We start from the raw sequence: 19,824 nt of genomic DNA on the forward strand, positions 1-19,824 counted from the left end.
CTTGATTTCAGCATACTTGAAAATCTTGGTTCCTTATCTATTCTGGATAATAAAAGTGATGTAGAACATTGCCTGCTACCGGTAGCTGTTTGTGACATTTAAAGGATTTCAAAGGAAAAACAAAATTTATTTCCTCTTTACCAACAATTCAAAAAGTGTTAATCATTTGGAAATTTTACATGTTTCATTTACTCTACTTTTTAGTTCAAATTACCAAGTTTAGAATTAATACTAATAATGTTGTTGTTGTTTTTTTCCCTTGAATGTTAGTTCATCTTCAGCTTTGATTTGTCAAAGCCCTTTGTGGTTTACCAAATCTGCTTGATTTTCATTTCATCTCCAATTTTTGTAAGAGAGAATTAATTATCACAATAACTGAATAATACAATCATTTCAATTTAGTGAATAAAAGATCAAACTTTTTTTCTTAACTACTTTTTCTCTACATTTCTGGTTGCAGTTTACATGTCTTTGGACATTAGGACAGTTAAGAGATTGACTTTGATATATGGTACAAGTCACTGGAACAAACACCATCTGACTACAAATGATGAAGATTTGACATCTTGAAGAGGAGTCAGTGGATTTCTCAAATACCTAACATTTAACTCAGATATGTGGGTGTAAGCATATGTTTTAATCCTCTTAGAAAAATAAATTATCAGTACACTGAAAAAATTGCATAATATTTGTCTGATACGTTACAGCATGAATTCAACAATTAAATACATGACATATCACAGAACAAAATTCATATCAAACAGGTTTTGTGATCAGATACAAATTACATGACTGGGTGACTCGAGCATGTCACACCTTGAGAATGTAATTGCAGTGAAAATGACTGTTACTTTATATACTGCTTGAAAAAATAAAAGCTCTTCTGCCTTATCTATTTCACAATATACATGTAATTATTCCCAAACAAACCATTAATACAAGATCAAATGCAGTCAAAGATTACATGAGCTCATGTAACTTATGATCCCCCTCGTTATTTTTTAAGATCTATTTTAACCCTGAAAACATCAGAAGATTAAGAGAGTTACACTAAACCATTGACTGCGGGGCTCCCGTGACCCTTTGTCCCCCCTTATACCTGTGATTATACACATTGGCATGTGGTGGGAGTATGAGTCTGTCTTGATCTCTGTAGTGTGGAGGGAAGCAGTAGCTAGTGCTGATGAGAATGGAACACAGAGATGTATTGTAATCATTGAACTGGACCAGCAGTTGTGTGGTTATAATACACTGTCTTATTGTTAGTTTGTCAGATGATGTTAGACTTGGAGGACATTTAAAAATTTGACAGGTAAGTCAGAAATTTTTTAGTGAAATATACAGGTATAAAGACGAAAAACTCCTTTGAAAATACAAAAAAAAAATTTAATATATACTTAAAATATTTCAATATGTGAAAATAAAATTTCTTATTGTTTTTCTCACAGTAAATTCATTGATTCAGAAATAATACATTTATGTTTATAATATTATTAAAATCTAATAATTAATTTAACACCTTTTCCAGATTTAAAAATTCTATTCATATATCAAAAGTAACAATGATTTTAATTTTTTAAAAAATTTATTTTACTCATCTATTTATTTATTCATTTTGGGGTCGGGGGAGGGAAGGAGGGGGGAGGGGTTATGCTTTAATCAATTTTAATTTATACATTCTTGAGTACTATTTTGAATTCAACACTCTCTTTTCTGATTTTTTTTTTCTGCACAACTCACACATTTCTATACAGTCAATACATTTTAAATTTCTCCCCCCACTACCCCCCCCCCCCAAAAAAATTACAATTGAAAACTGTAACGTGTTTCATTACAGGCGCAGATCCAGGAATTGAAGTTAGGGGGGGCGCAGAAGTAGGCGGGGGGTCTGGGGGCCGCCTTGAGGCCCCCAGTGGGTCCAGGCAAAGCCCTGGTGGGGGCCCAGGGGGCGAAGCCCCCGGAAGCTCCTGGATTCTCGAGATTTTGTAGGGTAAAAATGAGGTCTACCGAGTAGACATTTTTTTCATTTTCTTGACGAAACTATGATTTACGCTAACTTTGACAGTTTTAGGGGGGGCGCGCGCCGGGTGCGCCCCCCCCCCTTAAATCCGCCACTGCATTATATTCAGTTAAAATCCTATTAAGAAATGTATATATGTAGATTTAGGAAATAAATACCCGAAAATGAGGATTTGTTTTCGAAATTAGAAATGATTGAAGCCCATTAGAAATGTAAGGTTTTAAATGTATTTTCTAACTAAATCTTTAGAGCAGTGCACAATTCAGACGAATCCTGAAGATCTACAATTTTTTTATTTCTATCTTTCTACTATTTTTTTTATTTCTATCTTTCTATATGGCAAAAATGTGTAAATCCAAACAGGAAGGCAAAGTAGAATTATCTACTACAAAGTAAAATTAGAATTATCTACTGCAAAGTAGAATTATCTACTACAAAGTTGAATTATCTACTACAAAGAAGAATTAGAATTATCTACTGCAAAGAAGAATTATCTACTACAAAGTTGAATTATCTACTACAAAGTAGAATTAGAATTACCGTATATACTCGCCTATAAGTCGGTTTTTTGGGAGTTAACTTTTGGTCTAAAACTCTATGTCCGACTTATAGGCGAGTCATCAAAAGCTTGGTATTTTTCTGGACGACAAAATGTAGTATTTTTTACATAACTTCAACGATTATCATTGAGAAATGTCTGGACGTATTATATTATTTATGTATTCTAAGATTATATATAAAGTACGAGTATTTACAAGTTTTAATGATTTTATTTTTATCTTAAGTGTATATTATTTATTTGATTAATTATTAACAAAAAATATTCCTTTCATTAACTTGTGACTTACTGTAAATCTATTGTTTATTGGTAAAATTGAATTGTGAACCAAATATGATACGTTCAGCATTAATGTATAATTATATGTACCGTCTGCAATGTTTTTGACAACAGATATAATATTCTTTAAAAATAATTCAGAATATTATTCTGGAGTCCATTAAAACTTGATTGTATATGAAAATGCTTCCCATGTGTGGTACACAATTTTCTCGGAACGCATGTCACTAAATAAACACGGTGTCAGGTAAGGGATATAGGTAATTAAGAGACAATAATTGCTAATAATAAATCAAACATAGCATTATTAAAAACTATAGATATGGCTTGGACTGAGCACCACCTAATTAAATATTAAATAAAAAAAAATGTTGCTAGACTCGTTACATAGTTCATCACCATGCCAAAGAGACAGAGATCCACCTATGATCGAGATCGGTGTATAAAATGTAACAAGACAAGGGATTTAATGCTTAAACAAAACAATATAAAAAGAAAACTAAAGTGGTTTGGTTTGTTGAAAAAAAAAATTAATTACCAATGTCATATCCTAACATATTATTTGAACACAGGTAAATACATTAGAGTATTGATATGAAATTTATAAGAGAAGAAAAAAAAAGATAAAATATCGGCGTAATTTCTCAAAATATTATTTGAAACAGATGTTAAAACATTAGAGCATTGATTTGAAATTGCCCGCCGATTCTGGCAAAAAGTTATACCGACTTATAGGCGGGTCAATGGCAAATCCCTCCAAAATAACCTCAAAAATCACAACAGACTTACAGGCGGACCGACTTATAGGCAAGTATATACGGTATCTACTGCAAAGTAGAATTGTCTACTACAAAGTTGAATTATCTACTACAAAGTAGAATCAGAATTATCTACAGCAAACAAGAATTATCTACTACAAAGTTGAATTATCTACTACAAAATAGAATTAGAATTATCTACTGCAAAGAAGAATTATCTACTAGAAAGTAGAATTATCTACTACAAAGTAGAATTAGAATTATCTACTGCAAAGAAGAATTATCTACTGCAAAGTAGAATTATCTACTACAAAGTAAAATTATCTAATGTAAAGAAGAATTATTTACTACAAAGTAGAATTAGAATTATCTACTGCAAACAAGAATTATCTACTACAAAGTAGAATTATCTACTACAAAGTAGAAATAGAATTATCTACTACAAAGTAGAATTATCTACGACAAAGTAGAAATAGAATTATCTACTGCATAGTAGAATTATACACTGGAAATTTTATAACCAAACTGGCACTTGATGTCATACAGGCATGGCTGTATCATATAACTTGTTCATATGAAGCAAGGTTTACTGTAAGAAACAAGGTATATTAGAAATTTAGCTGATTTTATGCCCTGTTCACACTGAGAGTTTAATTCGCAGTAAATTAATTCGAACTAAACTAATGCGAATTAAACTAATGCGAATTAGATTGCATTCACACGAGAACTAATGTGAAGTAAACTAATGCGAATTAAAATTATGTTTCTACAGTAAGGCTATTCTGTAAGCCTATTATGACGTCATTTTCAAATCAGGTCACATTGTGCAGAGCAGGTACATTTTACATGCCATAAGTGTCTGTACACATTTTACTGATAAACATACTTTTCTTTGGTTTTCCACTCAAAAATAGCACAAGTTACTATATCTGACCACCGACATGTGGTCTTTGACTTAATTCTATCCTTACGCATGCGTCAAAATTTAATTCGAATTAGCTTCGCTTAGCGTTCACACGGAGCTAATGCGAAGTAATTTAATGTGCAGTAAATTAATTCAAATTAAACTAATTCACATTAAATTCTCCATGTGAACGCGGTTCAAATTTAATTCGCAGTAACTTACGTTTAATTCGAATTAAACTCTCCGTGTGAACAGGGCATAAAAGAATAATTTTATTCTCTGTTATAAAGTGTCAAGTTTTTGAGGTGGTTATATACCGTGTCTGCAGATGGAAGGGGGTCAGATTTGGGAACAGAGCTTTCTTTGTTTTAAAGTACTGTATTATCTGGGGGGAAAACCTGTCTGCAGATGGAAGGGGGTCAGGATATAAAAGTAGGAAGTCAGATTTGTCTGTACTCTGGTGTATTTGATATGTATCTCTGTCCCTATAAAAAGGGAAATGCACCTGAGAATGTGCAGCTGTCTGATGAAATAAATGGCTGCAATTAGATTTTAATTTGTTGCTCCCAGTCCCAATAAATAGAGGAACATTGTTCATCTTTGCACCCTGTAATTTACCTGCAGGTATTTGGCATGTATTAACTATTATGTATTTCCTCTGGCTTAAAGAAACAATGAATAATGCCACTTAATTTAAGTGTGTTATGACTAAACTTTATCAAGGTGAATTTTCTTACATAAAGCATTATGATAAAAACTCAGAATTTGGCAACATTAGATACATTTATGCCAAAATAAAATGCCATACATGTCTGGGAAAGTATCCTGTATCACATACTCTCCATAATTACATAATATTCATCAATAACATCAGTTTTCACCATAAATTTCAATACATCATGTTTTAATGATCCTTAGCCAGTTCAAAACATTCTAAACAGTTCCCATGACTTGTGACTCTATAGTCAACATTAAAATTTACCAAAAGATAAAAAATTCCAAAAATGAATGCAATGGCATTTATTTCTTTTAATACCAAGAGCAATAAATGTAGACTATATGATACCTCTTTTCAATCTCATAATCATCTCTTTCCAAAATCTCAGACATATTTTCCAGGTATTAAAGATCTTTGCTGAATGTCTCACTACATACATTCAATATCTACAAGTGGGTGGTAGAAATCTAAATATCCAAAGCTTTTTTTTATAAATCATATTGATACCATAATGGGAACCTAACATAATACAAGCTACTCCAGGTCTGTACTTGTTACATAATACATAGAAAACAAGAAAAATGGCCTATAACCATAAACTAAAAACAAACTGAAGTCAAAATTTAGACTTTGAATTGATTTTAAAAACATAATGAAAAGCTTGTTATTTCAAACATTAAACTAATTTCAAATTTTTTTTACTTTACTTAATGATAAATCTGTTGTCAGCTTGTGGTCTTGGGGCTGAATCACTTAAGTGGGTGGGACTTCCAACTCACGTTGACATATCCATGGTTTTTTGAGATGTAGATGTTCAAGATACTGAACTTTAACTGGATATAATCAAACTAAGTAGACAGATACATTTTGCACATACAAAGGTCATGGTCAAGGTCTCAGTTGATGCTTTGATTCAAATTACTGCACTGTGGTTACTTTGATATGAAATTAAATTAATAATTATGATAGGTACAAAATGTATCTCTGAAACATACATCTTACCAATTCAAGGTCAAAGGTCAGCTGTGATGAGATAAAATTAACCTATACTTCTACAAGAATAGATATGGGTTACCCCATATCCAAGATATTCGGCTTTTAATTTATTCGAATTTTCATTGTGCTCAGATGATTTCTAATTAAAAAAAACTATTTACTGATAAAACGTCAGAGATACTCAAGCTGTAGAAAGTCAACTACTAGTATACAATGGCCATAAATATCCTAAAATGACATAATATTTAGGCTACTGAGTTTCAACATCTTTTGTTGAATAAAATATGCATGTACTAAGGAAACTGCATGTACATATATAACGTTACATGCTGTGTAGTGACTTTTCTTATCACAACGTTGCAGATGCCTAAAGAAAATAGTTTTAATTTCACATAGAACATAGACTAAATATAATTAACCGTATAATTTTAAAGATGTATTTAACAGCTCACTCATTTTCAGGAATATTTAATCCAAATAGCATGTTACAGGCCTGTAGCAACGTTTTCAAAGTGAAGGGGTGGGGGGGGGGGGGGGCTCCAAAAAAATCCCGCGTACTATGGGTCTGTGCTACATGTGTACCATCTAACTTTCCAATGATAGAATCTTCTGTAAAAATTCGAAACAAGTCCAAGCAAAGATCAAAGATAGCCCATTTTTTTAAATAGCAAAACTATAGATCTATCAAGGATAGATTTTAATTTATTTTTTTAATTTTGTGCTATTAAAGTACTATCACACAAAGTATAGACAGATGTTAAAGATGGGTCAACAAGAGTAATCAATGAACTCGTCTAGAGATGCATTGACGGCCCTTGTTAAACGCAAAGGAAAGCGCAAGATCGGTTGGGGCTGTGAACATTCCTTCGTCATGGAATAAAATCCGACATTTAACACTTTATATAGATTTTGAATATAGAGACGTTTTGAAGATAAACTTCATTTTTGTTTCTAGAAATGTTTTTAATTACAAAAATAGTATATTTCCGTGTTTTTAAACTGAGTAGATCAATGACCTAGCATCGTTTTAGATAACTCAGTCCCTCTAGCCCAGTCTAGGGCTTGAGTAAACAAGAATAGATATGGGTTACCCCATATCCAAGATATTCGACTTTTAATTTATTCGAATTTTCATTGTGCTCAGATGATTTCTAATTAAAAAAAACAAGTATTTACTGACAAAATGTCAGAGATACTCAAGCTGTAGAAAGTCAACTATAAAAGTGCCATAAATATCCTAAAATGACATAATATTTAGGCTACTGAGTTTCAACATCTTTTGTTGAATAAAATATGCATGTACTAGGAAACAAACTGCATATACATATTATATTTATATTGTTACATGCATGTATAGTGACTTTATCACAAAGTTGCACATGCCTATAAAAAATAGTTTTAATTTCACATAGAGCATAGACTAAATATAATTAATCATGTAATTTTAAAAATGTTTAACACCTCACTCATTTTCAGGAATGTTTAATCCAATTAGCATGTTACAGGCCTATAGCAACATTTTCAAAGTGAACGGGGGGGGGGGGGGGGGGGGGGGGGGGGGGGGGGCTCCGAAAAAATCCCTCGTACTATGGGCCTGTGCTACATGTGTACCATCTAACTTTCCAATGATAGAATCTTCTGTAAAAAAAAAAATTAAAAACAAATCCAAGCCGTTATGGATTATCAAAGATAGCCCAATTTTTTTTTTAAATAGCAAAACTATAGATCTATCAAGATTAGGTTTTAATTTATTTTTTAATTTTGTGCTATTAAAGTACTATCACTCAAAGTATAGGCAGATGTTAAAGAAGGGTCAACCTGTCACCTTCTAGAGTAATCAATGAACTCGTCCAGAAATGCATTGACGGCCGTTGCTAAACGCGAAGGAAATCGCGAGATCGGTTGCGGCTGTGGAGCAATACTGAATATAGTCCTTCGTCATAGAATAGAATCCGACATTTAACACTTAATATATATTTTGAATATACAGACGTTTTGAAATCTTCATTTTTATTTCTAGAAATGTTTTTATTTTCAAAAATAGTATATTTCGTGTTTTTAAACTGAGTAGATCGATGATCTAGCATCGTTTTAGATAACTCAGGCCCTCTAGCCAAGTCTAGGGCTTGAGTAAGAAATCTCCAACTGGTGTATAGTTCTAAACTTCTTCATGTCCGTAGCAAATACTTGATACCCAGTCTACATGATCTAATCGTCACTAGGGAACGGTGCACACACCTGTGCTTGCAAGACCAAATAGCCTGGGTCTACACACGTGCGAAGATCCTTTCTAACGACCTCGGAAATCACGTTGCTTTGCCGAGAAGTTACGATTGCAGGTGTTTAACCATAATAACCATTCCGTTATTTAAAAAAAGAGGAAAACACACACACACACAGTTAATGATTAACATTCTAACCCAAAAGAAAATATACGGCAATTAACGATTATAATCATGACAGTAATATAATTGGTGAAAAGATTTATCATTATCAATCGAAGTATGACCTATATATTTCGTGAAAAAGACTGAGGAGTCAGCGAGCGTAGGAATACGAAAACTTTTTATTTGCTTTTCTAGGAAAAAAGTGATTTTCTTAAAATCTTTTTACGTTAATTTTGTTTTCTTTAACGTATTAAATATACATCATTATTCTTAATATTTGTTGTAATGTTGTATCTATTGATCATGAATGGAACTATTTTCTGTGGAGCAATTGTGTGAAGAGTACCTGACTTTAGTAATATATCTTGAATAGATAATATGCACTGATCGAATATATTAAAAACCTGCACTTGCTATGAAACTGGTGTATAGTTCCTCTTCATGTCCGTAGCAAATACTGATACCCAGTCTACATGATCTAAGCGTCACTAGCGAACGGTGCACATACCTGTGCTTGCAAGACCAAATAGACTGTTTACACATGTGCGAAGATCCTTTCCGACGAGCTCGGCAAATCACGTTGCTTTGCCGAGAAGTTACGATTGCAGGTGTTTAACCATAATAACCATTCCATTATTTTAAAAAAAGAGAAGAAAAAAAACACACACAGTTAATGATTAACATTCTCACTCAAAAGAAAATATACGGCAATTAACGAACAATAATCATGACAGTTATATAATTGGTGAAAAGATTTATCACTATCAATCGAAGGATGACCTATATATTTTCGTGAAAAAGACTGAGGAGGCAGAGAGCGTAGGAATATGAAAACTTTTTATTTCCTTTTCTGGGGAAAAGTGATTTTCTTAAAATCTTTTTACGTTAATTTTGTTTTCTTTAACGTATTAAATATACATCATTATTCTTAACATTTGTTGTAATGTTGTATCTACTAATCATGAATGGAACTATTTTCTTCGGAGCAATTGTGTGAAGAGTACCTGACTTTAGTAATATATCTTGAATAGATAATATGCACTGATCGAATATATTAAAAATATGTGACAGGGTCACCTAAACCATATGCTCACCTCGTATCATTTAACAATTCTAACAGTCAGAGGTCAGGACTAAGGTCAAGTTTAATGTATGAATTTACTCAGAAATAAATGCATGGTCACCTTAAACAGAGCTGCAAGCATGAGGTAATCAAATTACAATATTTAAGGGAGCCGACAGGGGTTTAATTGCATGAAAACTACAATAGAAAAACTTTTTAATTTCATATCATATGTAACTTATATTGACTTCAGTGTACATGCAAAGTTTCAGGAAAATTTATCGTCTGAGTATTTTTAGGGACCATTTCAAAATACAGGTACATTTAACATTGGATAATATGGGAAAGTGCTAGTTTTTCACACTTCAAAGCGAATTTTACAAATACTACAATAGACTTTTTGCTGATATCATAATACATGATGTATAGTACTATATTGTACATTATATGTAAGAAACATAAAAATTCTATCATCTGGTTTCCAGAGGGGGCATCTCAAAATGTAAAAAAAAAATGAAATTTTCCTGTTTTTATACTTATCAGAAAAAAAAAATGTTCAAAAAATCAGTTCTTTAAAATTGTTATTAGATTTTTTAATCTGTGATTATTTCAAATTTGCTAAATTTGATAAATTATGTGAAAATAGTTGCTTTAAAACTGTAAATACACTGTACTCTTGATTTTAAAATGGTGCGGATGTATTGCGCAATGAAAACATTAATCAAATGAACAGATGATTTTAAAACTGTCTAGTGGCTTTGCTTTACAGTCTGACAAAATCCCATCGTAAAAAATGCAATTTAAAATTTACAACCACCAAATAACCACTTTTATACAAAAAGCAGTAATTCATCTAGAAGTCATTATTTTAAAAAGTCAATTATTCTGCAAATCGTTCTATGCTGAGTCAGCAGAGTTGTTTATGTTCAAAGCTTTGAAGAAGAGGAATCCTGTATACAAGATTTACTTATTTACATTGTTTATCCACCTGCCTTCATACCAGAGAAGCCAAAGGGGGGGGATAGTGTAAACACAGATCCCCATATACGATGATAGACTCCCATATTAGACCTAGTCCCTCATAATGAGTATGTCTGGGTCAACATAATTTATTTATACATTATATGAGCTATTTCAGTTTCCACAGATTCCCTTCCTTCTGCTAGAAAAGACAAAAATTTTACCCATGATAAATAATGTAGTTTGATTTGCCATTTCAAGGTAGTTTGGAAGTTCATTGAGAATGCATAACCCAGTGATATCTGGTTGAAATCATTCAAGAAAAATCAGATTTTTTTTTTTAAATTATCTGAGGAGAATTGTTCACGAGTATCCTTTCCTCCCTCCCACTCAAACAATATCCCTCTCTAATCCAGAAATGCACAGTAGAATGAATAAAATTTACACTTGTATTATGCAATATATTTCCTGAGAGACATAATTTTGTAGTGGCTCATAAGAATTAGTGGCAATTTTTAAGTGAATCACTCATTCTTTATTGAAGATTTCACAACCACCACAAAATATACTCAAAGTTGAGTCAGTAAGAATAATGATTTCATAACCAAACAATCCGAACACTTAGTGCCAAATTTTGGAGTATAAGCGCGAAAAAAGGGGGGCCAGATGTATTCTCTAATACACGGGGAAATCACAGCTCAGGTTGAATGTTCTCTGTAACTATTATCACAGGGGTTAAGGTCTGCAGCTTTATGTTGATGTTCAAAAATGAACAGTGAAGTGCATTTGGTGCAATCTTGTTATCTGAACAAAATAAGCTGAAGAGAGAGAAATTCTCACAACTCTCTGAATCTGTTCATTCAATGACGAGTCAGAAATTTCCAATGAGTACTATTGCACAAATTAAGCACAAATACCTGTTGCTAAAGAATTATGCCAAAAGTTCTCTGAGTTAGCATATCTCTAACAATGACCCCGGGGTCATTTATACCTAGCCAAAGATGGTTCATCTCTCAATCAGTCTGAATGATAACTGTACTTGTTGATTTTGACACTTTAATTAAGCATTCCTTCTCACTTCATCCTACACAGACTTCCTTTCACCAGAAAACTAATTAACCATATCCACGTACCCCCCAAGATGAAACTATATATTTTAATTGGATACTATGTCTGCCTATATGTTATATTAATACAATGAACTACCATATTTTTACAAAATAATAAATGAATAAATGTATGTCTATAATTAACAATACATTACATAAAGAATGGAAGAAAAAATGTCACCATACAATGGAGCACACATGCTAGTAAAATAATTGTTATACATGTGCCACTTATATACAAGGGATGCATGGATGCAGATCAAACACTTTGCACATTTGTACACATTTTCCATTACATTCCTGTTTAAATTGGACAATTCTATCATACATTATGGGCAGTTATTTTTTTTCTCAACCATACCAAGTACTCTCCCATTCATACAGCTAGGCAGTGAGTGGGTAGATGGATTCCTATTCATCCAGACATTACAGGCTGCTTAAATGGGTTTCCTACTCTTTCTTTAGATTTGATGAAGAGTACGTGTTTCCTATTTCATCATAAACAGCTAAAATACTTTAACTTTCTTTATACCACACATAAAACACAGGTGAAAATGTATAGAATTTTTTTTAAAACTAAAATTCAATAGAAAAGAGTTAGAACAAAAGTAGACAATAAAATGGTCCTTCCATATACATGTAATTATATTGTACATGTATTTGCATGAAAAATATGTTTAAAAACCTTTTATCATCTATTGATATCCCAGACAATCTTATATTAGATAAAGATTCCCAAATAAAAAGAAAACCTCAGTTTTGCACACTGAGACAAAAAATGCCAGAAGCATGCTTTCCTCTCCTGTCTCACAGACTTGGCAAGAGATCTGTCAGCAATGTCAGAGCCTATGATCACAAGACCCCGCTGATACATCTATTTCTTATAACCTTGTGTTGTAATTGTGGCATCATCAACCACTAGAGGCATTCTATACTCAATGAGGCAAGAAAGTAAATAAACTCTACATTACTGATGACTTTACCATTAATCTGCAATTTATAGTCAGCCAAATCATCCTCATAACAGAAATCTGATGGAATCTTACACTATGATATAAGAATTTGTAAAGCACCAGTTAACTCTACATTTAGGACATTTCATGTAGGTTGGATCTATGAATAATGGATACATATACATAATTGGTACCAGCAAAAGTGCACTGCAATTAAAGTGAATGCACCTTTTAACTTATTTACACCAAAGTACAACATTTCTTCTATGAAAAATTTGTTTGGGGTTAAGTTTCCATCACTTCTCCGTAAAATTTGCCTTATCTTTCGCAAGGCATGATCACTGTTTAAAAGTGGTGGATCTGTCATTACCTGTGATTTACACATTATTACAAAAAATGCTACTGTACAAATAATGGCATGTTTACTCAGTGATAGCTAAGAAAGTTCAGCAGGGTGGTAATGGAATATGAGCAGTGCCCCCTGTCAAATATGATTGATGGTATCACTAATGCTGCATTGATCTCAGCAGCAAACCAGGCAAAACATGACAGATTTCTTCCATGTTGACCAAAACCTTTCCCAGCAGAAAAAAACCATTTCCACATGCTGTCCATAACACATTACAGGAAAAACAAAAAACTCCCCATAATGTATATCTAATTTCCTAGCTTAAAAATTTATTTTTTATATTTGCAGACTTTGAGCTGAGATGTAAGAAAAGTGAACAACTAGAAAGAACCCCCTACAACATGGATTTCTACTTTGTTACTGTTGTTGTGTTAGCTTCTGCTTTGACTGTACAATCCTGCCCTCCCCAGTGCCAGTCCTGTTCTGGAGCCACAGCTGATTGTAGGAGCAAGGGCCTTAGAGACATTCCACGAAAATTTCCAAGTGACACAGTTACTATAGACCTTACAGAAAATCAACTCACAGACATTCAACAGGGTGATTTCCAAGGACTGCCTAATGTACAAAACCTCAGACTGTCCAGAAATGGACTCAGTGCCATAGCACCAAGAGCTTTTGGAAACTTAGAACAGCTTATGAGTCTGGACTTGTCCTTGAATCCAATCACCAGAATTCATGACAAAGCATTTGAAGGTTTATCACATTTAAGGTCTCTGACATTGACCAATACAAAACTTCGTCGGATTGGGAAACCCTTCAATGAAATCCCAAATGTGAGTACTTTGTACCTTGGCTACAATCAACTTGAACAAATTGAAGAGGATGACTTTGAAATGACAACACGTGTACGAAGCATAGATCTCAGTGTCAATCGTATTCAATCAATCCATCCCCGAGCATTTGAAAACCTTCCTTACCTTAGATACCTCATACTAAAGAACAATCCTATTGTGGAGGCTAAAGGTCTAAGATTTTCTTCTAGCATGTTACAGCTAGTGGACTTTTCTCAGTGTGACCTGGAAAGTGTGCCTGGCCCAATGCCTTCCTCTGTTGCAGACTTGCGTCTAAGCAACAATAAGATCACAAAAATTAAGGCAACAGATTTTGAGAACAACACCAATCTACAGCTTCTTACCCTTAATGAGAACATGATTTCAGATGTTGAGTACACAGCTTTTGCAACCACTAGCAACTTGCAAGAACTTTGGCTTAACAACAACAAGTTAACAATGATCCCTAGAGGTCTGCCCATAGCACTAGAAAAACTTTACATGGATCAGAACGAAGTCCATGATATTGAATCTGGACTTTTTGGCAAAGATGCCAACTTGGAGACACTATCATTGAACATGAATGCTGTTCGCCAAATTCTGAGTAATTCCTTCTCTGGATTACAAAATTTGTCCAATATCTATCTCAAGGGTAACAACATCCAAGAATTAGTCAGTGGAACATTTACTGACATGTCTAGTTTGAAGGAAATTGACTTATCTAACAATCCTCTAAAAAGAATTCAATCCAAAGCTTTCAAGGACTTGCCAAGTCTGCATGACTTGCAAATGTCTTACCAGGAACAAAGTGATGTCACAGTGGCTGATGATTTTCTTTCTGGTATTCAAAATGCCAAATTCCTGCAGTTTATGAATAGTCCAGGAATGGCGAAAAACTTTTTGAGATTGATTGAAAACAGTGGCCTAACATTTCCCTCCATAAAAGTGATCAATCTAGAATATAATGAACTGAATACTTTACCATCTAACCTGAAAAATGCCTTAGTCAATTTAGAAATGATGACCTTGGATGGTAACCCCCTGCAGTGTGACAGAAGGCTTTTATGGTTGTGGGAATGGATGAAGGTATCCAGTGTTAAGTTCTATAGCTTTGAGGCACCAATCTGTGCTGGACCAAAGGAAGTCAAAGACCGTGAACTGCAGAGTCTTCTATCAAGTGAATTTACAGAAGCACCTGAAACAACGGAGACAAACTCCAGGCCCCCAGCACAACCAGAGATCAGTACCCAGAGGAGAAAGACCACAGGGAAGCAACAGGATAACAAAGTAAGGCAGAACACAGACTCCACAACAGGGGCAGTCACAGCCAAGCAGGAGAGAGTTCAAGGTTCAAAGATCAACGGAGAAATCAAGTCCACAGGAAATTCTGCCAGGAAAACTACAGGTAAAAAGCCTTCAGGGAATAAGAAACAAAACAAAAAGAACAAAGAAAGAAAGAAAAAGAGAAACCCCAACAAAAGAACCAAGAACAGAAAACGTAATAAGAAACGGGGTAAGAAGGGGTCAAAGAGGGGAAAGAGAAAAATTCCCAGAAAGTGCAGCAAGCTGCCCACAGGTGAAAGGAGGTGCTGTCGTAGGCTTAAAGATGGTACAGAGAGATGCAAAACCCTTAAGCCTAGAGTTAGAAAAACCACCTTACGAAATCGCAAAACACGTAGGACACGAAAGCGAAACACAAGAGCTCGCAAAACTGCATGAGAAACTTTTGTGACTTTGTCCAGTGTGCATGACTGCTAGCTTATATCTCTAGATTTCCTTGATCTGTGTAATGTTCAGGAGAAATAACTATAGTCTTTGCACGTTGTACTTGGATTTGATCTGCAATGCAGTTCACTTACAGTTCACTTACAATGTTTTTGTGTTGATTATGAGGCATGTTAAAAAAATTGGGATTTTTTTCCTCCCCTAATACTGTTGTTCTTTCTAGCATGACTAGGAATTTCTATGATTTTTTTTTCCTGTTGGTATTTCACAATGTCTTCCTTCTGTCACTAAATCATCATCACATTTCTTACTGTAGCAAACTTCTAGCTCAAATTAAGCTTTGTGGAAATGCAAATAGCTTTTTACAAGTCATTTGGTGAGAAAAATTGCAATTCACTGTTCTTTTCCATCTCAGACCAAGAATGTTTTCTTTTTACTTTTTTCTCCCCAAAAGCTTTCATTTTAATAAAACCACCATCAATATAACCCATTCATTTAGCTCTTATGCACTTTATGATTGTTTCAGTCATTTAAAAAAAGTTTTTAAAAAGTTTAATACTTTCTATTTCATATTAATAGTTTCTTATTTTAACACATTATAGTTTTTCCTATTTAATAAAATCATGGCATTTTATTATTTTTAGAACTAATCTATGCAAATCTTCAAATATACAAAGAATTTGTACATATAACATACAAAATTATAAGTACTTATGACCAATTATAATTTTGCTAGAATTTTCAATACCTAAAATGCTTATTTTTGTAAACTATTACTATGCAAATAAATGATAGATAGATAATTTTGTGGGTTTTTTTTTTTCAATATACCAATATAAAAGGATTTATCTTATTTTTAAAAAATGATACTATTACATCTGTATTTTACAAAATATTCAATTCTTTCTTCTTTTTCAATTTCTCTCAACATATATATACCTCAATCAAACGTCACACTGCAGAAGTCAACGTTACTTGTTTTCTTTTATTTATACCATACTTCACTTCCTTTCTTAACTTTTCTTCACTTTCATACTATTGTACAGAGCACACTGTATAAATTACACAATTACAAACTATACTTGTATCAGTTGTATGTATTGACAATTAGATGTCATTCTCTAAACAGGACACTGTTAATGTGACTGCACAATAAGGTTATCTTTTCACGTAAGTATAATCTTGACCAAAAGTCTTCCACTCGGGTCAAAGTTGTGTTTTTCCTTTTTTTGAACCAGTGTGTAGGTAGGATTTGAACACTTACATGATCATGCACGTTTATCATGGTAGTAGTGAAAATGAAATTTTGACTAAATTCATACTACAGATTAATTTTTTTTGTTAATTTTTAAAGCAAGGGGTCAATTTCTGCTTAGTGCCCAATGAAACAAACTTTTTTTTTTCAATGTGCAGTTAGTTCTTATTCATACCTCACGGAAATAATGGCAGAGAGCAAAGAAAATTTCTAGTTCTTTTTATGTGTATATTTTTTCCATCTGATATTGTTGGGTTAAATAAAACAATACAAACAAAACTACCACTTTAGAGAAAATTAATCCAATATATGTACTTACAAATGTGTTTTATTTCTGTTAGTTTTGCATGCACGAGCCATTTTTTATTGTGTAAACAAAGGGAGATAACTCTGAAAACTTTTATGTATCAATCTTTTAAAGAAGGTTGCTTTATCTTTTACTTTCAGATTCCTGGTGTTTGCTGACATTCCTTGTCTACCTCTACAGAGTGGTGGTCATTAAATCCTCCACATGACAGAAATAAATTATTTTGTGATAAAAAAAGTCTCCTGATTTGTTGTTTTCCACTTAAATTCTTCTTGAAACCTTATTGTGCATCAAATTAGCAGGTTCTGTCAAGGTCACAATTTATTTAATGAACTAAAAAGACATATATATATACAAAATACTGTATCATTCACAAGTCACTTAAAAAAGAAATGTACAATGAGAACACCCTTTGGTTAAAGTACATCATTTATAATTATAGGTATACTGTACACAGGGAAGTTTTTGCCTCCATTTTATTTCCCCCCTTTCACCCTCATCTGTACTCATCATTTGGTGAATTCAAAACCTGGGCAAATTTTACACAGAGAGCAATAGCTCTCTTGTGAAAATCTGTGTCTAGAAGAATTTAAAACAAGGCAAAATCATTCACACATGTGAAAGGGAGAAAATAACTGTCTACAGTATTCAAATCTCAAGGCAGGTGAAAACACATTGACAAATATACAGGTACAAGTCACGGCTGTGCCAGTATTACTATATAGAGGGTAATTTCTGTGGTTTCATAGTCTTCAAACATTTTACTGAATGATTAACATTCAAGAACTAAAGGAGCTTGGACACAAATTTAAAATAAATATTTTCTAAAATTTTCAGTATGATATCATGACTTATATGTTGCTAGAGCATTTCACACCAAAATATTATAAAAGCATGTTTAGAAACTTCCTTTATCTGGAAATTACTAAAACTATAAATTTTGGAACACATTTGATTGACACACATCCTTGCACTTGATGTAGTTAACTTTATCCTTAATATTTAAGAAAAATGGAAAAAAAAATTATGTATAAATGAAAAATATTAATAATATAATCCATAAAATTTGAAGTAGAAAAGTGAGAAAGCAAAACCAACTCACCAGTATTGTCAGTCTATGCTCAATAATGTGTGCAGAGTAAACAAACTGAACACATCCAGTAAAATGTAAACAGAGCTTGTACCCCTGTTTACAAATACCGATTTTTGACCTGATGTTTTGTAGAATGCCTTTGTCTTTGAATTTTAAGAATTTTCATGTAAGTTAAATTCATTAAACTGAAGTTAATTTTTTAAAAATAAAAATAGAAATTTAAAATTGTAAACAAAAACCACAATGAACTGTGTCCAGGCCCCTTTAAGAATGTTACACAAGAATTTCCTACCTTATTTTGCACCAGTGAATGCCTCTCCTCCATTTCTTTCTTCTCTTGACTAGCTTTGGCACTAAGAACATCCACCTGTATAATAAAACACAACATCTCAACCTTCTTCTGTCATGTTGGAGATTTATATGAATAAAACTTATACAAAATCTTTTATTTCCAGTTAAACTTTCAGTAAACCATCATTAGTCCATAATATACAGCCTCTGAATCTACTTGTCTTGTTAATTCCATGAGTTTCAAAGGAAATTGTGTGTATTTTATGTATTTACCTTATATGTACAATTTAAAATATTTTAATTTTACAAACCTGGGAGGCGACATTTTTCATCTCTGGTTCAAACTCCTGAAATAAGTCATGACCTTGATGAAAGAATGTGCTTTGAGCACGCATAAATGACAACATCTGAAAAAAAGGAAATAGAGTCAATTTAATACATAATCAAATAGCAATTTAATTAGTATTATTGATTTATTACTAATTCAAACAGTTATTCTCCTAACATATAGAATTCAGGACAATAATTCAAAATATTATATACTTACAATTTCTTAGTACCTTTTGTTTTCTATATTTATTACAAGAGTTCTCCCATACATATCATACACACAATTATGGTATAAACTGGGTTCAAGCAGGTTACAGAAGTGGTTTATAAAAAAGCGTAAACTGTTCCAACCCAATTTATACCATATAAATAGGGTAGCTATTAAATTCATTCCTTATAATATAATTTTCATTCATTTAGTGTAAGAAACAAGAGGCCTATGGGCCACATCACTCACCTGAGCACAAAAGAAAAAGCACAAATCAATTCAATATTGAAAAGTTTACAGGGGAGGAGGGGGGGGGGGGACTTGAATTTTAAACTACCTGAGGATGCTTCCATATCAATATAACAAATGGCTTTGCTGTTCTTGAGCAGAAGATTTTTAAAGATTTTTCTTATATATTCCTTTGTAAAAATTTGATACCCCATTGTGGCCATTCCCTACCCCCAGGGGTCATGATTTGAACAAACTTTAATCTACACTACCCGAGGATGCTTCCATATCAATACGACTAAACATGGCTTTGCTGTTCTTGAGACAAAGATTTTTTCCTTTATATTCCTATGTAAAACTTTGATCCCCCATTTTGACCCCACCCTACCCCCGGGGGTCATGATTTGAACAAATTTGAATCTTCAATACCTGAGAATGCTTCCATATCAATACGACTAAACATGGAATTGCTCTTCTTGAGAAGAAGATTTTTAAAAGTTTT

At 33.0% G+C, this 19,824-nt stretch overlaps 2 protein-coding genes across 5 annotated transcripts in view; one reads left to right on the plus strand and one right to left on the minus strand.

The window, feature by feature from the left end:
• The window catches only part of LOC133172590 (arf-GAP with coiled-coil, ANK repeat and PH domain-containing protein 2-like), a 64,586-nt gene that overhangs the window by 28,065 nt on the left and 16,697 nt on the right, over positions 1–19,824 (minus strand). For all 3 annotated transcript variants that reach the window (XM_061307516.1, XM_061307515.1, XM_061307514.1), the window contains 2 exons: positions 18,868–18,963; positions 18,558–18,632 (listed from right to left, as the gene is read on the minus strand). In XM_061307516.1, coding sequence (XP_061163500.1) covers positions 18,558–18,632; positions 18,868–18,963 — 171 coding nt within the window. The remainder of the gene's footprint in view (positions 1–18,557; positions 18,633–18,867; positions 18,964–19,824) is intronic.
• Positions 1,163–17,395, plus strand: LOC133172591 (slit homolog 3 protein-like). 2 transcript variants are annotated; one of them, XM_061307518.1, is made up of 3 exons: positions 1,163–1,312; positions 13,404–15,290; positions 17,313–17,395. In XM_061307518.1, exons 2-3 carry the CDS (start codon positions 13,457–13,459, stop codon positions 17,378–17,380), a joined length of 1,902 nt encoding a protein of 633 aa, XP_061163502.1. In that variant the 5' UTR covers positions 1,163–1,312; positions 13,404–13,456; the 3' UTR covers positions 17,381–17,395. The 2 variants fall into 2 exon arrangements, with proteins under 2 accessions (XP_061163502.1, XP_061163501.1); XM_061307517.1 differs by lacking the exon at positions 17,313–17,395 and having other exon boundaries at positions 13,404–15,815.

The sequence above is a fragment of the Saccostrea echinata genome, unplaced genomic scaffold (genome assembly GCF_033153115.1).
Source record: "Saccostrea echinata isolate AGI-Se365-2 ecotype Australia unplaced genomic scaffold, CSIRO_AGI_Sech_v1 ptg000054l, whole genome shotgun sequence".
Lineage (NCBI taxonomy): Eukaryota > Metazoa > Mollusca > Bivalvia > Ostreida > Ostreidae > Saccostrea > Saccostrea echinata.

Coding starts and splice junctions, on each gene's coding strand:
- LOC133172591 (XM_061307517.1), top strand. CDS start 13,457: ATGGATTTCTACTTTGTTACTGTTGTTGTGTTAGCTTCTGCTTTGACT.